The 17,352-nt window shown below is 35.0% G+C and overlaps 1 protein-coding gene across 5 annotated transcripts in view; it reads right to left on the reverse strand.

Moving 5' to 3' along the window:
- TMEM106B (transmembrane protein 106B) overlaps positions 1-17,352 on the reverse strand; it is a 47,064-nt gene that overhangs the window by 17,436 nt on the left and 12,276 nt on the right. For all 5 annotated transcript variants that reach the window (XM_077122681.1, XM_077122684.1, XM_077122692.1 and 2 more), the window contains exon 4: positions 15,784-15,943. In XM_077122681.1, coding sequence (XP_076978796.1) covers positions 15,784-15,943 — 160 coding nt within the window. The remainder of the gene's footprint in view (positions 1-15,783; positions 15,944-17,352) is intronic.

A 17,352-nucleotide genomic window follows, 5' to 3' on the forward strand; every position in this document is an offset into this window, starting at 1 on the left:
TGGAAAGGAAGAAGTAAAACTTTCATTATTTGCAGTTGACAGGATACTATACTTGTAAAATCCTGAGAAATCTACAACAAAGTTACTTGAGCTAATAAAATTCAGCAAGGAGGAGGGATATAAAATTAATGTGTAAAAAAATCAGGTATGTTTCTATATACAAGCAATGACCTAACTAAGGAGTCAATTAAGGAAAAAGTTCTACTAAAATAGCAACTAAAAGATTCAAGTATCTAGGAATGAAATTAACTAGGGATGTAAACTACTTGTACACAAAAAACTACACAACATTGCTAAAAGAAATCAACGAAGATCTAAACAGGTGGAAAGACATTTCCTGCTCATGGATACAAAGGTTAAATGTAATTAAGATGTGAATAGCACCCAAACTGATCTACAGATTCAATGCAGTACAAATCAAAATTTCAACAACCTCCTTTGAGGACATGGAAAAGTTAGTTAGTAAATTCATCTGGAAGGGAAGGAGAACTGAAATAGCTGAAAAGCATCCTAAAAAAGAAGAAAGAAGTAGGATTAACAATTCCTTATTTTGAAACTTATTATAAAGTCACAGTAGTTAAAGCAGCATGGTACTGGCACAAACACAGAACTACTGACCAATGGAATAGAATCGAAAGCACAGAAAGAGATCACCAAATCTGTGGTCAGCTGATCTTTGACAAGGCTCCCAAATCCACTGAACTGGGACAAAATAGTCTTTTCAATAAATGGGGCATGGAAGAATTGATTATCAATTCACAAAGCATTAAAGAGCACCCTTATGTTATACCCTATATACAAAAATCAACTCAAAGTGGATCTTAAATATAAGAACCAGTAACATAAAGCTCCTAGCAGAAAATGTAGGGAAATATCTCGAAGACCTAGTAATAGGAGGTAGCTTCCTAAACTTTACACCCAAAGCACAAGCAACAAAAGAAAAAATAGATAAATGGGAACTCCTCAAAATCAAATGCTTTTACATCCCCAAAGACTTTGTCAAAACATGGAGAACATTAAATAGTTTCATCTCCCTATCCCATATTATATCAACAGTATCTTTCAACATGAAAAAGTTACAACAGGAATTGCCCAAATATCCCTAAAGAGCAGAAGATAGATCAAAGGTGATGGTACAGTTATACAGAGAAGATAGGGTTTAACAAATGAGTATGATTGCTGAATCCTTTTATTGATAATTATTTTAGTCTCCATTGTCTTGGAGCAGCTAGTACTAAAAATCTAAAACTGTGGAATTGTACCCATATCAAATTCTGAAATCTGTTCTATAACTAATTATTGTGATGTGCTTTAAACTTAAGTGCTTTTCTGCATATATGCTACATTTCACAAAAAAAGAAAAAAGTCAATTGTGATGATAAATGTACAGCTACAGGATGGTAGTGTGAACCACTGATTGTTTACCTTGGATAATTAATTACTTGGTCTGTGACTATATATTACATATCAATAAAAAAATGCTAAAATTTTTTTTTAAAAAGGTGAAGAGGCAGCCAACTTAATGGGAGAAAATATTTGGAAATCTCACATTGGTTAAAGCCTTTTGGGCATTCTGTATACATAAAGAAATACAACCCAACAATAAAAGAGCAAAAAAATAACCCAATTATAAAACAGGCTAAAGACATGAATAGGCATTTTACTTAAGAGCAAATACAGACAGCTAAAAAGCACATTTTAGAGATGCTCATTAGCTAAAAGGGAAATGCAGATCAAGACTATAATGAGATATCACTTCACACCTGTAAGAATGGCTGCTATTAAAGAAACAGGAAACTACAAATGTTGGAGAAGATGTGGAGAAACTGGGAAACGTATGCACTTCCAGTGGGAATGTCTAATGGTACAGCTGCTGTGGAAGACAGTTTGGCAGTTCCTTAGGAAACAAACAAGTTGCCCGATGACCCAGCAATACCACTTCTGCTATATACCCAGAAGAGCTAAAAGCAGGGACACAAAGATATCTTCACATCGATGCAGCATTATTCACAATTGCCAAAAGACAGAAACAATCCAAGTGCCTATGAACAGAAGAGTGGATTAACAAAATGTGGTACATACATATGATAGAATATTATGTAGCATGAAGTACATGACAAGATGGATGAACCTTGAAGACATAACGTTGGGTGCAATACGCACGACACAAAAGGATAGACACTGTATGATTCTACTTTTATGAACATGGTAATGGTAAAAATCAGAAGCTTATCATACTGAATACAGGGGACCTAGAGATACACGGAAGTTAGATATGGGTGAACGGTTAACTAATGAGGTTAAACTTAAATGTAAGGGCTAGATAGAAGTGAAAGCAGTTCACTAGTGGGTCTGTAAGTAATATTACCATATTGAAGGGGTACATGATTTAAAGGGGCTGTATAGACCTATCTGTCCCGCTGATAAATATTACAAATATAAATAAGTTCTTGCATGAACTACTGCAAAGGTATGAATCTTGTACAAAACGTGTTTAAGTTCAGGTATAGGTGGAAAACTGCTATTACATGCTAGGGGCTATGTTTAACAGGAAAACCTCAGCAGCACCACAGCAACACCAGGAATAAATAACTGAAGAAAGGTCAAGAGTTAAAGGGATCTTCTATTTAGTAACAGTACGTTTATCAGTTATTTTTCTCTTGGGAATGATTAAATTATCTAAAATTGAGAGCGTTGATGGACTGTTGGCTTTGGACATTATACATGATGCCCAATGAACGGAGTGGGCTGAAGGGTGCACTGAGTGAGAAGTAGATTGGCAAATGATGGTGTATATATATGACTGAATATTGTGCTGCTACAAAAAGAAACAAAGTCGTGAGGCATGCAACATTGTGAACGAATGTGTGGGACATTTGGTGAGGCAAAATGAGTCAGAAACAAAAGAGCAAGTATTATATGGTCTCATTTACAAAATATTTATAAGAAAATAGAGGCCTAAATTTTAAGCTCTTAGAGTAACACTTAGTTCAAAGTAGTAACTGTTATTTCTGGATTTGCAGAGGCTATTTTATATATGTATAAGCTGGTATTTAGAGGTAAGAATGAAGCCAATCAGGTCGGGATGAAAGTAATTCAGAATACAGGAGTAAGGAAGATGTTGTCTGTATTTTAGAACCTCATCTACTCTTTGAAACCAGAAGAAAGGTTTATTTTGTCCAGAACCTAAATTTTCTATAGCACATAATCTAACTCAACCTGTCTGGATAGATCATTTAAACAATCCAAGCACAAGGAGACCAGAATAACAATGAGGGCCTTTATTCCTGTATATGCTAATGCAATGCCTGGATAAATCCCAGAGTATATTAAACAGAAAATCAAAATGTTTTGGCAAAGTCCCTTGAGGGATGGTAGAAAAAATATGGAACTATTAAACCCTACCACTGGGGAAAACCATGATATTGTGTCAAACATCAATACCCAAATCAATAGGCCAAGCCCTTGATCTTGAGGCTTGCTCATGTGAAATTATGGAAGTAGCAGAGAAGTTTAGCCTACCTGTAGATATGTCTAATAGTTACTTCCAGAGGACCCCTTTTGGTACTCAGATGTGGCCTCTCTCTCTCTAAGGCAAATTATGCAAGTGAAATCACTGCCGTCCCCCCATATGGGACATGACATCCAGAAGTGAAGTGGGAGATGACTACCAGGAATGAGCCTGGCCCTGGCACAGTGGGATCAACAATGCCATTCTGACTAAACAGGGAAAAAGAAGTGTAACAAATAAGGTACCAGTGGCTGAGAGAGTTCAAATAGAGTTGAAAGGCTACTCTAGAGGTCACTTTAACGCAAGCTCCAGTTAGACATTGCCACCTATCAAAGCTTGCCAAACCCCAACCAAAACCATCCCTGCCAATCCTAAAGAACACTTAGGGTGTTACATAAGATTCTTCAGAGGTTCCATGCACTAGGGCAACTTTCTGGAAACCTACAACCTCTAGATGGGTCCCTGGACCAGATAAATCCTGTAATAGAGAGGGGCCAGCCTCTTCACAACATCAACTATTTCTAATCCATTATCCTATGTTATTGACAGCCCCTTCTAACATGAAAAAGTTAGAATGGGCACAGCCTAAATACCCATTAAGAGTGGGAGAAAGATCAAACGAGACAGTGGAGTTAAACTGAGAAGGTAGGGTTTAACAAATGCGTATGATTGAATCATACTTATTTTTCTTTTAATCTCCAGGATCTTAGAGCAGCTAGAAGTAAAAGTCTAAAATGTAGAACTCTAACCCATACCAAACTGAAATCTGTTCTACAACTAATTGTTGAGATTTGCTTTCAAATTTATCGTTTCATATATATGTTATATTTCACAAAAAAGAAAAAAAGTCAATTGCGAGGATAAATACACAGCTATATGATATTGTGAACCACTGATTGTACACTTCAGATTATCATGCTATGAATATATAATATATATCAATAAAAAATAATTTAAAAAATATACTATAAACAATTGTATGGTAACAAATTATATAGCTTAGATAAGTAAGGAAAATCCTAGAAGCACACAAATTACTTACACTGACTCCAGAAGAAACAGAAGATCTCAAAAGACCAATAACAAGTAAAGAGACTGAAACAGTAATCAAAAATGCCACAACAAAGAAAAGCCTAGGACCAGACAGTATTTGGTAGAAAGATTAAATTCTACCAAACATTTAAAAGACAAATTAGCACCAATACTGCTCAAACTATTCCAAAAAACTAAAGAGGAAAGAACACTTCCCAACTGATTCTGTGGCAAGCATCACTTTAGCACCAAAGTCAAATAAAGATACAACAAGAAAAGAAAATTATAGACTAATATCCCCCATGAATACAGAGTAAAAATCTTCAACAAAATACTAGAGAACTGAATTTAATAATAGCACATTAAAAAAATTACAGACCATGATCAAGTTGGATTTAACACTGGTATTCAAGGGTGGCTCAATGTAAGAAAATCTATTAATGTATATATCATATTACTATAATGAAGGACTAGACCCATATAATCCACTGAATTGTTTATCTGAGTGGGTTAAAAGGGGAAATTTTAGGTTGTATGTATGCTGTTAAAATAATAATTAAAAAAAACCCACATGATCATCTAAATTGACACCAAAAAAAACGTGACAAAATGCAGCATACATTCCTGATAAAAATACTAAGAAAACTAGGAACAAAAAGAAACATTTTTAACACTGTGAGCATATATGAAAAACCTATGGCTAATATCATACTCAATGGTGAAAGAAAGAAAAGTTTCCCCAAAAGATCAGGAACAAGACCACAATGCCCACTTCACCACTCTCATTCAAATACTGTGCTGGAAATTCTAGCCAGAGCAGTTAGACAAGTAAAAGAAATAAAAGGCACACAATTAGGAAAGGAAGTAGTAAAGCTGTCCCTATTTGCAGATGATATGATTCTACAGAGAAAGAATCTTGAAAAATCCAAAACAAAGCAATTAGAGCTAAGTGGCATGATACAAGAGCAGCACACAAAAATCATTGGTGTGTCTATATACTAGTAATGAACAGTAAGAAGAGAAAATCAAGAAAAAAATTATTTACAATAGCAACTAAAAGAATCAAATATAAAAGAATAAATTTAACCAGGGATGAAAAGCACTTCTACACAGAAAACTATAGAACAATGCTGTCTGTCTGGATAGCTCATTTGAAGAACTGAAACACAGGGAGCCCAGCATAAGGATGAGAGCTTTTAATTCTGTATAGTTTAATGTAATGCTGGGATACACCCTAGAACACAGTCAGCAGATCATCAAAAAGCATTGGCAAAGTTCCTCGAGGAATGGGAGAAAAAATATGGAACTATTAAACTTTACCATCAGGGAAACCCCTGATAACTGTGTCAAACACTGGGACACTCAAACCAATAGGCAAAGCCCTTGATCCTGAGGTTTACTCTTGTAAAGCTTATGTAGGTAGCAGGAGAAGGTTAACCTACCCATAAATAAGCCTGAAAGCTACTTCTGGAGGACCTCTTTTGTTGCTTAGATGTGGCCTCACTCTCTCTAAACCCAACTCTGTAAGTGAAATCACTGCCCTACCCCCTACATGGGATATGACATTCAGGGGTGAAGGTCTCCCTGGTGACGTGGAAGATGACTCCAAGGGATAAGTCTGGTCCTGGCACCCATGGGGTCAAAAATTCCATCCTGAACAAAAGGGGGGAAAGAAGTATAACAAAAAAAGTATGAGTGGCTGAGAGAGATCAAATAGAATACTCTAGAGGTCGCTCTTAGGCAAGCTTCAGTTAGACATTGCTACCCTATCACAGCTTGCCAAATCCCAACTGAAACCATTCCATTCAATCCTAAAGAACACCCAGGGCATTATATAAGATTCTACAAGGTTTCATACACTAGGGTAACTTTGCAGAAACCTACAACCTCCAGATGGGTCCCTGAAACTTCAAGGGGCCAGCCTTTCTAGAAATCAACTAGTTTCATCTTCCTACCCCATATTATTGACAGCCCCTTCCAACATAAAAGTTAGAATGGCCATAGCCCAAATATCCCTAAAGAATGGGACAGAAAGATCCAAGGTGATGGTGGAGTTATACAGGGAAGTTAGGGTTTAGCAAACGAGTACGATCGCTGAATCATTAAACCCATATTTCTTTTAGTCTCCAGTATCAGAGCAGCTAGAAGTAAAAACCTAAAATTGTGGAACTGCAACCTGAAATCTGTTCTACAACTAACTGTTGCTTTGTGCTTTGAAATTTATTGTATATGTTACTTATCACAAAAAAAAAGTCGACTGCAATGATAAAAAAAAAATTTATTCCTCCTAGCTGCCTATAATCTGGAGTAGCTAGAAGGAAAAATCTGAGAGGATGGTATGGTCGCACATAACAAACTCTGGGATCTGTCCTGTAACTACTTGTTGAAGTATGCTCTGAAAATTATTGCTTTTTTCTTTCTTAGCTTTGAAAATATGCTATATCATATGATAAGAACTAAAAAAAAAAAAAAAAAACCCAGAAATTCTCAGTTCCTACCTTAGCTTTACCACTAATTAAATGATGTAACTAAAAATGAAAAAATAAATAAATAGTTTAGGTCCATATAGTTCAATGAAATGGACTGAAATATTTTTTCAGTCAGATTTCTTCAGGACTAAATATTTCATCAGTGACAGAAGTATTATTTATATTGTCTAACTTTCCCCTCTCCTTTCTGTCTTTTATACAGGAAATAATGTTTACTTAAATCTGGTTATCAAATGTGTAAGACTACCCAGTAAAATGCACTGTAATTTTGGAAATTTGGAAATGTTTTAACTCTCTTTTGTCTTCCAAGAGACAATTTCTTTAAAAAATGAGCTTCTTATAATTCATCTGTCTGAAATAGGAGATATATCTGCCACATGGCATCCATATAAAATTTCTGACAGTGCACATGAAGTCATGAGGAAACCAATTTTACGCCATTATTACTTCCATTTTTCTTTTCTTTATCATTCTTTTATCTCAATCCTTGATCTCATTTCTTTCTTTTGAACTGTTGTATCCTTATGGGAACGTAGATGAGAAATGTAATTGTGATATTTCTGAGGAGCTTGTGAATGTATAAGTGTCCTTTTCCTTATTCACCTATTAAAGGTTTGTTCATTCATGAAACCAAAACAAACAAAAAAAACATTGCTGAAAAAAACTAAAAAAAGACCCAAATAAATGGAAGGACATTTTGTGTTCATGGATTAGAACACTAAATATTACTATGGTAGTTCAAAGATATTATCTACTCCATAAAAGGCCATGTTCTTTTAATTCATTCCTGTGGATGTAGACCTATTACACATAGGATCTTCTGATTAGGCTATTTCTTTTTTTTTTTATTTATTTATTTATTTATTTTTTTTATTAATCAAAAAGAAGAAAAGAAATTAACACAACATTTAGAAATCATTCCATTCTACAAATGCACTCAGTAATTCTTAGTATCATCACATAGATGTATGATCATCATTTCTTAGTACATTTGCATCGATTTAGGAAAAGAACTAGCAAAACAGCAGAAAAAGATATAGAATGTTAATATAGAGAAGAGAATTAAAATAATAATACTAATAATATATATATATATAAAGGAAAAAGAAAAAAACAAAAACAAAAGATACAAACACACAAACAAACAAACAAAAAACCATATTTCAGGTGCAGCTTCATTCAGTGTTCCAACCTAGTTACATTACACTTAGGTATTATTGTGCTGTCCATTTTTGAGTTTTTGTATCTAGTCCTGTTGCACAGTCTGTATCCCTTCAGCTCCAATTACCCATTATCTTACCCTGTTTCTAACTCCTGCTGGTCTCTGTTACCAATGATATATTCCAAGCTGATTCTCGAATGTCGGTTCACATCAGTGGGACCTTACAGTATTTGTCCTTTAGTTTTGGGCTAGACTCACTCAGTATAATGTTCTCTAGGTCCATCCATGTTATTACATGCTTCATAAGTTTAGTCTGTCTTAAAGCTGCATAATATTCCATCGTAGGTATACGCCACAGTTTGTTTAGCCACTCGTCTGTTGATGAACATTTTTGCTGTTTCCATCTCTTTGCAATTGTAGATAATGCTGCTATAAACACTGGTGTGCAAATGTCCGTCTGTGTCTTTGCCCTTAAGTCCTTTGAGTAGATACCTAGCAGTGGTATTGCTGGGTCGTAATCCATTCTGCCATTCTATGTCTTTTGATTGGGAAATTCAGTCCATTAACTTTTAGTATTATTACTGTTTGGATAATATTTTCCTCTACCATTTTGGCTTTTGTATTATATATATCATATCTGATTTTCCTTCTTTCTACACTTTACTCCATACCTCTCTCTTCTGTCTTTTCGTATCTGACTCTAGTGCTCCCTTTAGTATTTCTTGCAGAGCTGGTCTCTTGGTCACAAATTCTCTCAGTGACTTTTTGTCTATAAATGTTTTAATTTCTCCTTCATTTTTGAAGGACAATTTTGCTGGATATAGGAGTCTTGTTGGCAGTTTTTCTCTTTTAGTAATTTAAATATATCATCCCACTGTCTTCTAGCTTCCATGGTTTCTGCTGAGAAATCTACACATAGTCTTATTGGGTTTCCCTTGTATGTGACAGATTGTTTTTCTCTTGCTGCTTTCAAGATCCTCTCTTTCTCTTTGACCTCTGACATTCTAACTAGTAAGTGTCTTGGAGAATGCCTATTTGGGTCTATTCTCTTTGGGGTGCGCTGCACTTCTTGGATCTGCAAATCTAGGTCTTTCATAAGAGTTGGGAAATTTTCAGTGATAATTTCTTCCATTAGTTTTTCTCCTCCTTTTCCCTTCTCTTCTCCTTCTGGGACACCCACAACACGTATATTTGTGCGCTTCATATTGTCATTCAGTTCCCTGATCCCCTGCTCAAGTTTTTCCATTCTTTTCCCTATAGTTTCTGTTTCTTTTTGGAATTCAGATGTTCCATCCTCCAGTTCACTAATTGTAGCTTCTGTCTCTTTAGATCTACCATTGTAGGTATCCATTGTTTTTTCCATTTTTTCTTCTTTGTCCTTCACTCCCATAAGTTCTGTGATTTGTTTTTTCAGATTTTCTATTTCTTCTTTTTGTTCAGCCCATGTCTTCTTCATGTCCTCCCTCAATTTATTGATTTGGTTTTTGAAGAGTTTTTCCATTTCTGTTCGTATATTCAGCATTAGTTGTCTCAGCTCCTGTATCTCATTTGAACTATTGGTTTGTTCCTTTGACTGGGCCATATCTTCAATTTTCCGAGCGTCATCCATTATTTTCTGCTGGTGTCTGGGCATTTGATCAGATTTCCCTGGGTGTGGGACCCAGCTGGTTGAAAGCTTTTTCTGTGAAATCTCTGGGCTCTGTTTTTCTTTTCCTGCCCAGTAGGTGGCGCTCGTGGCACTCGTCTGTCTGCACGGCAGTCGGCCCGGGAAACCGCGCGTGTAGGCGGGGGTCGCTGGCCGCTGTGGCGTGGGAGAGTGCCGGTCCTAATTGCCCAGCTGGCCCGAAACGCCAAGCGTGACGGGAGGGCCCCGCTATCCAACGTTCCCAGTCAGACTGGGGAGCCACGTGCGTGGAGGGGACCCCAGTCGCCAGCCGCCCCGGCCGGGAAAACGCGCGCCCCTCGGGTATCTCACCGCAGCAGATTCTCCCTGCCCATTCAGCTGTTCCAGAATGGGGTACGCTGTCTTTTTGGTCTCTGTTGTGACTCCGGGAGCTGTTTCGTATTGTTTCTGTTTCTTTAGTTGCTTTTCTGGAGGAGGAACTAAGACCGGTGCGTCTTACTAAGCCGCCATCTTCTCCGGAAGTCTGATTAGGCTATTTCAATTGAGATGTGACCTGCCTTTCAGGGCACATCTTGATCCTCCTGCTGTAGGCCTTTATAAAAGGATAAAACACATACAAAAGCCAAGGTGAAATCCAGAAGCTCACAGAAAAAACCCTAGGAAAGTTTAGGGAAAAAAGCCATGGACAGAAGTTGAAGCAATGAAGCCCAGAAGAAAAGAACCAGTAGATACTGGCCATGGCCCTGTCCAAGTGACAAAGTGTCCAGGATGTTGGCAGCTGGTGCTCAGAGAAGGTACTGTCCTGTATGCCTTAACTGGTGCATTTTCAAGGCCTTAGAACTGTTAATTTATAAACTAATAAATCCCCATTGTAAAAGCCCACCCATTTCTGGTATATTGCATTTCATCTGCTTCTGCAAACCAAAACAAGACAGCTTTAGCAAACCAAACAATTACTAAGATGTCAATTCTCACCAAAGCAATATAATTCACCACAATTCTAACACCAGCTGAATTTCTAACAGACTTCTTTGCAGAAATGGAAAAACCAAGCATCAAATTCCCACAGAAGTGGTAAGTGGGCAGTTATTTGTTCACTGCTACCAAACATGATGTGTTACAGCAACATCCATTAAAACAAACTTTGACACAGAACTTTTTGACCTAGCATTCCTACTTCTGAGCATCTATTCCACAGAATAAAAACATAAGAATTAATGACAGTGATCTGTGCAGTGGGAAAAATAAAGTGAATGTCTACCTTAAAGGAAATGAATGAATAAATTACATTAAATACTTCGTGGAATACTACGCACCCACTAAAAAAAAAGACTAACCCTAAGCCAGATAACTAGGAGAGATTTCACAAGGTGTATAACAAGTGAGAAAAGCAAAATGCACAAAAATGCACATAATAGTGATATTTAAAAAAATGATTTATAAAAGACTAAACATATGAGTATGTGTATCTATATAAGTTAATATGGATATGGAGAAAGAGTGAAAGACAGGATGAGCAGAAAGAAGAGAAAAGACAGCTTTAGGACTAAAAGGATAACAATAAACAAAGAAGTGCTTAAAATCAGCAATTACATGATTTATTTATATGGTTACTTAAATAGTTATAAATGTAAGGAAATGAAATAAAATTTGGTGAAATCATAGAAATGAACTTGAATTATCTAAATATTTTTTATCTAATTGTCTGTTAATATGCACGTTAATTTCTTTTGTGTGTGTGTGTGTGTGGACAGGCACTGGGAATCAAAGCTGGGTCTCCGACACAGCAAGTGAGACCTCTGTCACTGAGCCACTGTTGCTCACCCTTAATTTCATTTTTTAGACACTATAGGAAAGGGACTGAATTTATGGTCTAGGACCTTCTACTACAGAAAATGAATGGGATTCAGAAGGATCTCATAATCCTCTAAAATTGTATACGCAAAATAATGTTAAGTGTCCTTTTACCAAACTGCCCATGCTTTCATTAGAATGTTAAAGGGCCCACTTGTAAAATATAACATATATACACAAATAAAAGAAAAGAACAAGCAATAGTTTTTAAAGCATACTTCAACAAGCACCTCCAGAACAGGTCCCATAGTATGTCATGGGCTACCCTTTCCTCATCTCAGATTTTTCCTTCTAGCTGCTCTGAAGCACTGGAGGCTTTACCAGAGTCATAATAATGGAATCATACAGTATCTGTCCTTTTGTGTTTGACTTACTTCACTCTACATTATATCCTCAAGGTTCGGCCACGCTGTATGTTTCAGGACATCATTTTGTCTACCTGCTGCATAATATTCCATCGTATGTATATACCACATTTTGTTTATCCACTCATCTCTTGATGGGTACCTGGACTGCTTCCCTCTCTTGGCCACTGTGAATAGTGTCGCTATAAACATCGGTGTGCAAATATCTGTTCGTGTCACTGCCCTCATCTCTTCTGGGTATACAGCGAGTACTGGGATTGCTGGGTCATATGGCAACTCAATATTTAGTTTTCCAAGGAATCGCCAAACTGACTTCCAAAGTGGCTGAAGCATTATCCATTCCCATCAGCAGCGAATATGTGCTCCAATTTCTCCACTCCTCTCCAACATTTATAGTTTCTTGTTTGTTCAATAGCAGCCACTCTTATTGGTGTGAAGTGATATCTCACTGTTGTCTTAATGTGCATCTCACTTATAGCCAATGAAGATGAATATCTCTTCATGTGCTTTTTAGCCACCTGTATCTGCTCCTCAGAAAAGTACCTATTCATTTCCTCTGCCCATTTTATAATTGGTTTTTTTTTTATTGTTGAGCTGTATAATTTCTTTACACAGGATATCTAGTCTTTATCTGATATATGTATTTTCCAAATGTTTTCTCCCATTGAGTTGGCTGCCTCTATTTTTTAACAAAGTTCTTTGAGGCACAGAAGCTCTTGATCTTAAGGAGCTCCGATTCGTCAATATTCTCTTTCACAGCTTGTGCTTTAGGTGCAAAGTTTAAGAAGCTACTTCCTTTTACTACATCTTGAAGACGTTTCCCTATATTTTCTTCAAGAAGTTTTATGGTACTGGCTCTTACATTTAGGTCTTTAATTCATTTGGAACTAATTTTTGTATAGAGTGTAAGGTAGGGGTCCTCTTTCATTTTTTTTTTTGTTTTTAGTAACAGAGGTCACTACTATAGCAAAGCCAATATTTGTAATAACTGTCTACTTGATATTTTGAGAATGTACACAGTTTTGTTAATCAAATGGAATTTAAGATAGTGTTTATTTAGAATCTAAGAAACACTAATATCGGTATCTGTAGATTTTCTCCTTCCTCGCTTTAATTTTAAATTGGTTTATGAAACATATTGTAAAAAATGATTATTTAGCTCATCTAACAAAGATATCCTATTTAGTATGTTACTGTAAATTTGTAATAAAAAACAAAAAGCTGAGTGACATTTCCTTTTAAATGCTAGAAAATGTATTTAAATATAAATACAACGCAGAAGTTCCCATATTTTGGAATATTAACACTTAATTAAATCAAGAAAAACGCGAACATTTATTAAGAAATAGAATTATTATCTAGAAGAACATTAAGTTTAACAATTTTTGTTTACTTTGTTTTTCATGATGTTTATCTTTTGTGTTTCTTTGTTTTAACTTTCAGTCTTTCTTTTTCTAGTTTTCATAAGTAATTTTGTCCTTAACCATTTTTGGATCTCTGAGCCCTTTAATATTCTTTTTCACTTCTTCTATTTTACTTTATTTTATTGTGGTTTGCAGATATTGTACTTTCTTTTTTTTATAAATTTAGGTTTATGTCATCTAACAAAGATATCCATTGTAGGTGGTTAAGATTTTCATATGTTAATTGTAAAAACATTTGTATCTTCATATTTTCCTGAAATCAGAAAAACGTTTTGTAACAGATCATTACTATAGCAATTTAGAAATTTGTAATAACTTCCAACATATTTTGGGAAAACTCACAGCTTTGACAGCTGATTAAATGGTATTTAAGTTAGTACTTAATATTTAGAATTCAACAACTTTGCTATGTGAATTTATAGATTTTTTTCCTTGTTGCCTTAATTTTAAATTGGTTTATGAAACTTACTGTATGAACACAAGTTTTACAGTGATTTTTGGATACTTTATTTAAATATGCCTGTGGTTAAACTAAGATATCCATTTTTGGTGGTTCTAAGTGTATTGTTTGTTTTCTTAAATAAAAATATTTTAAGAATAAAAATTAAATAAAAAAATATATAACACAGAGACACAGAGTGAGTACATGCTGCTGGAAAAATGGCACCAATAGCATTGCTCCATGCAGGGTTGACATAAACCTAAATTTATAAAAAAAAGAAAGTGCAATATCTGCAAACCACAATAAAATAAAGTAAAATAGAAGAAGTGAAAAAGAATATTAAAGGGCTCAGAGATCCAAAAATGGTTAAGGACAAAATTACTTATGAAAACTAGAAAAAGAAAGACTGAAAGTTAAAACAAAGAAACACAAAAGATAAACATCATGAAAAACAAAGTAAACAAAAATTGTTAAACTTAATGTTCTTCTAGATAATAATTCTATTTCTTACTAAATGTTCGCGTTTTTCTTGATTTAATTAAGTGTTAATATTCCAAAATATGGGAACTTCTGCGTTGTATTTATATTTAAATACATTTTCTAGCATTTAAAAGGAAATGTCACTCAGCTTTCTGTTTTTTATTACAAATTTACAGTAACTGATACTAAATAGGCTTTGGAGGTTGGCCACAAAAAAATGAAAAATAAAAAACTAGTCAACTGTTCTAAACATCGTTCAAATGGGAAAACATCTGAACAATATTCAAATGACAGTTAAAGTGGGAAAATGACCAACAATTACTTGGTCATACAAAATGATTTATAATTAATATTATGTTATGAATGTTTTGTACACATAAGAATTCTATTTTTTTACTTATACAGTAAAAAAAAATTCTTAGATTGACAACTTTTGATCATAACCAAGTAAGGTAAATGGATGAATCAGTTATTTTTTCCTTGTAATTAAGAAGTAATTACACTTTAACATACCATTCCCATTCACTCCTCGTCCCTCCATCCCTTGCTCCTCCTAAGCACCATTACAGACATCTTATCTCAAACTCAACCATAACCAACCCCCTTTGCAAGGAAAGCCAACTATGTTCAATATGACTCTTCCAAACAAAACAATGCCACAAAAAAAACCTCACAGCCCAAAGCCATAAATGATTACTAATGGCATGATCAAAATATGCACTGTCCTTTTTTCTAATGCAGACCATGATTTCTTCCCAATATATGGTAACTTGTAAACAGGTAAAGACCTTCTCTGAGGTTTCTTTTCTCGTTTTTTTTTTTTTCAGAGGTAGATTGGGCAGTTGTAGCTTTCTTCTAAAAACTACTGCCCTGAAAAATACAAAGCACATCTCCCATACATTCTAATTTACAACAAAGAAACCAAATGGTCACATGTACTTTAGGTCTAAACACAACAAAGGAATGATCTATTAAAATTGGAGAAATAATTTCACAAAGTAAGGGAATGAAAATGTTACATTTATAACATCTATGAAATCAGGTTTATTAATAGCCTGCCAGGTACCATTCATAGTAAAATGTTGATAAGCAAACAGAACTGTAAATACTATTTGTTTCGTTTTGCCAGCAATCAATTGTTTAGTTTAGTTCACCCTCCTGAAGGCACTTTCAAACGCTAAATGTGATTTACCACATTCTGTAAACAAAGAATTACCAATACTTATTTGCCATTTTCAGCAGAACCAAATATGGTAGAAAAGGTCAATATGGTAAAGACATACAAGATAAAGCAAACCAACTATTGTCACATTTAACAAAATCCTCCTAACAGGGACAATATGCTGCTTAGCAGGATAAAGGAACAAAGTCAAATATTTTAAATATAATTTTTTACTTACTGTGATATTTAAATATATTGTACGCTTTTGAACATCATAACTGACATAGGCTGATTTTACTCCAATGTATTTCACATCGATAGAACGAGGGAAAAGGAAAAACACCGCCAATCCAGAAAGGAGCAGACAGACAAACACAGAAGCCATCACATAAAGCTTTCTGAAAAGGAAAATGGAATATTCAAATTTATGTGCATCAAAAATTATATAAGAAAACATTCAGAACAGATATCTTCAACTTGAATTTTTCTTTCATATATACTTTAACAGCAGGAAAAGATCTATACTTTAAAAATTTTTCTAATTTTTAAACTATTGGGGAAGATTGGCTCTGAGTTAAAATGTAAAAGATTAATTCACTTCTTTGGAGGTTGGATTTTCAGGCTCTTGGTAGATATAACATTTACACTGGGATTTCCAAACCAGATTGCACATTAGAAATAATAAGGGAGCTTTATATAAAAATAGAGATGTCAAGACCCCCTTATGACCTCACTGAAACAGAACTGGCAGTTTTACCATTAAATATTTCCTAAAGTGACTACTCATCATAAACCACCTGGGAAGCCCTCAAAAAAAAAGATGTAACATGTCTCATCAAACTCACTGAGACTATGATCAATCTTTTTGGAGTCTCCACTTCCTAAAGTATTTATGTATTCAGTTTTTAAAAAATATTGCTTAGATTTATCAACACTTTCGATTTATCAACACTGTTTCTTCAAAACCAAGAAAGGAAATATTATTATACCTTTGCTGCTCTTCTAATTCCTCCTGAATGAAACTCTTCCATTTCTCTCTCTCCAATTCCCATAGGTGAAAGGTTCTTATCTTCAAAGTTACCCTTGTCAAAATCTAGTTTCCAGAAATTATTTCCTGATGTCTCCTATATATCACCCTCTACTAAAAGTCTACAACACCTTTTGCTTCTGTCTTGCATGTCACTTTCCTATATTCTAGCCATTAAAAAACTAGTCATTTTATTCTTTCTTCTACACTTAACTCCTCACCATCCCCTTTCCAAATGCCTTGATGAATCTATCTTTGTATGCCTCACAATAGCTATTAAAGTGCTTTTTACTGATATTTCATAAATGTTCTGAGTATTTTTAAGTTGCCTAAATTGAGAAGAAAGCAAAACGTTTTATTAAAAAAACAAAAAAAGGGCCGGCCACGGTGGCTCAGCAGGCAGAGTTCTCACCTGCCATGCTGGAGACCTGGGTTCTATTCCTGGTGCCTACCTATGCCAAAAAAAAAAAAATCAATTTGCTAACCACTGCTACCAAGCCCATGCTGTTGTCTTGAATAAACAAAGCAGTTCCCACTCATTCACTTTGGGCTTCCTCTCAACTTGAGCAGGGTGCTGATCACTATGGATTACACAAGAGGTCATTTAAGTACATGTTTAAAGTACCTACACCATAACACCAAAATGGCATAAAGAGTTAAAAAAAATCATTATGAAAAAATAACAACTTGGATGGACTTTCTTAATCTTTAGTGTTGTTCTATTTTTATTTATGACTGGGTGACCCCACTATAATCTATTTAGTGCTTAGAGCCTGTAAA

This window comes from Tamandua tetradactyla, chromosome 1, assembly GCF_023851605.1.
Source record: "Tamandua tetradactyla isolate mTamTet1 chromosome 1, mTamTet1.pri, whole genome shotgun sequence".
NCBI lineage: Eukaryota > Metazoa > Chordata > Mammalia > Pilosa > Myrmecophagidae > Tamandua > Tamandua tetradactyla.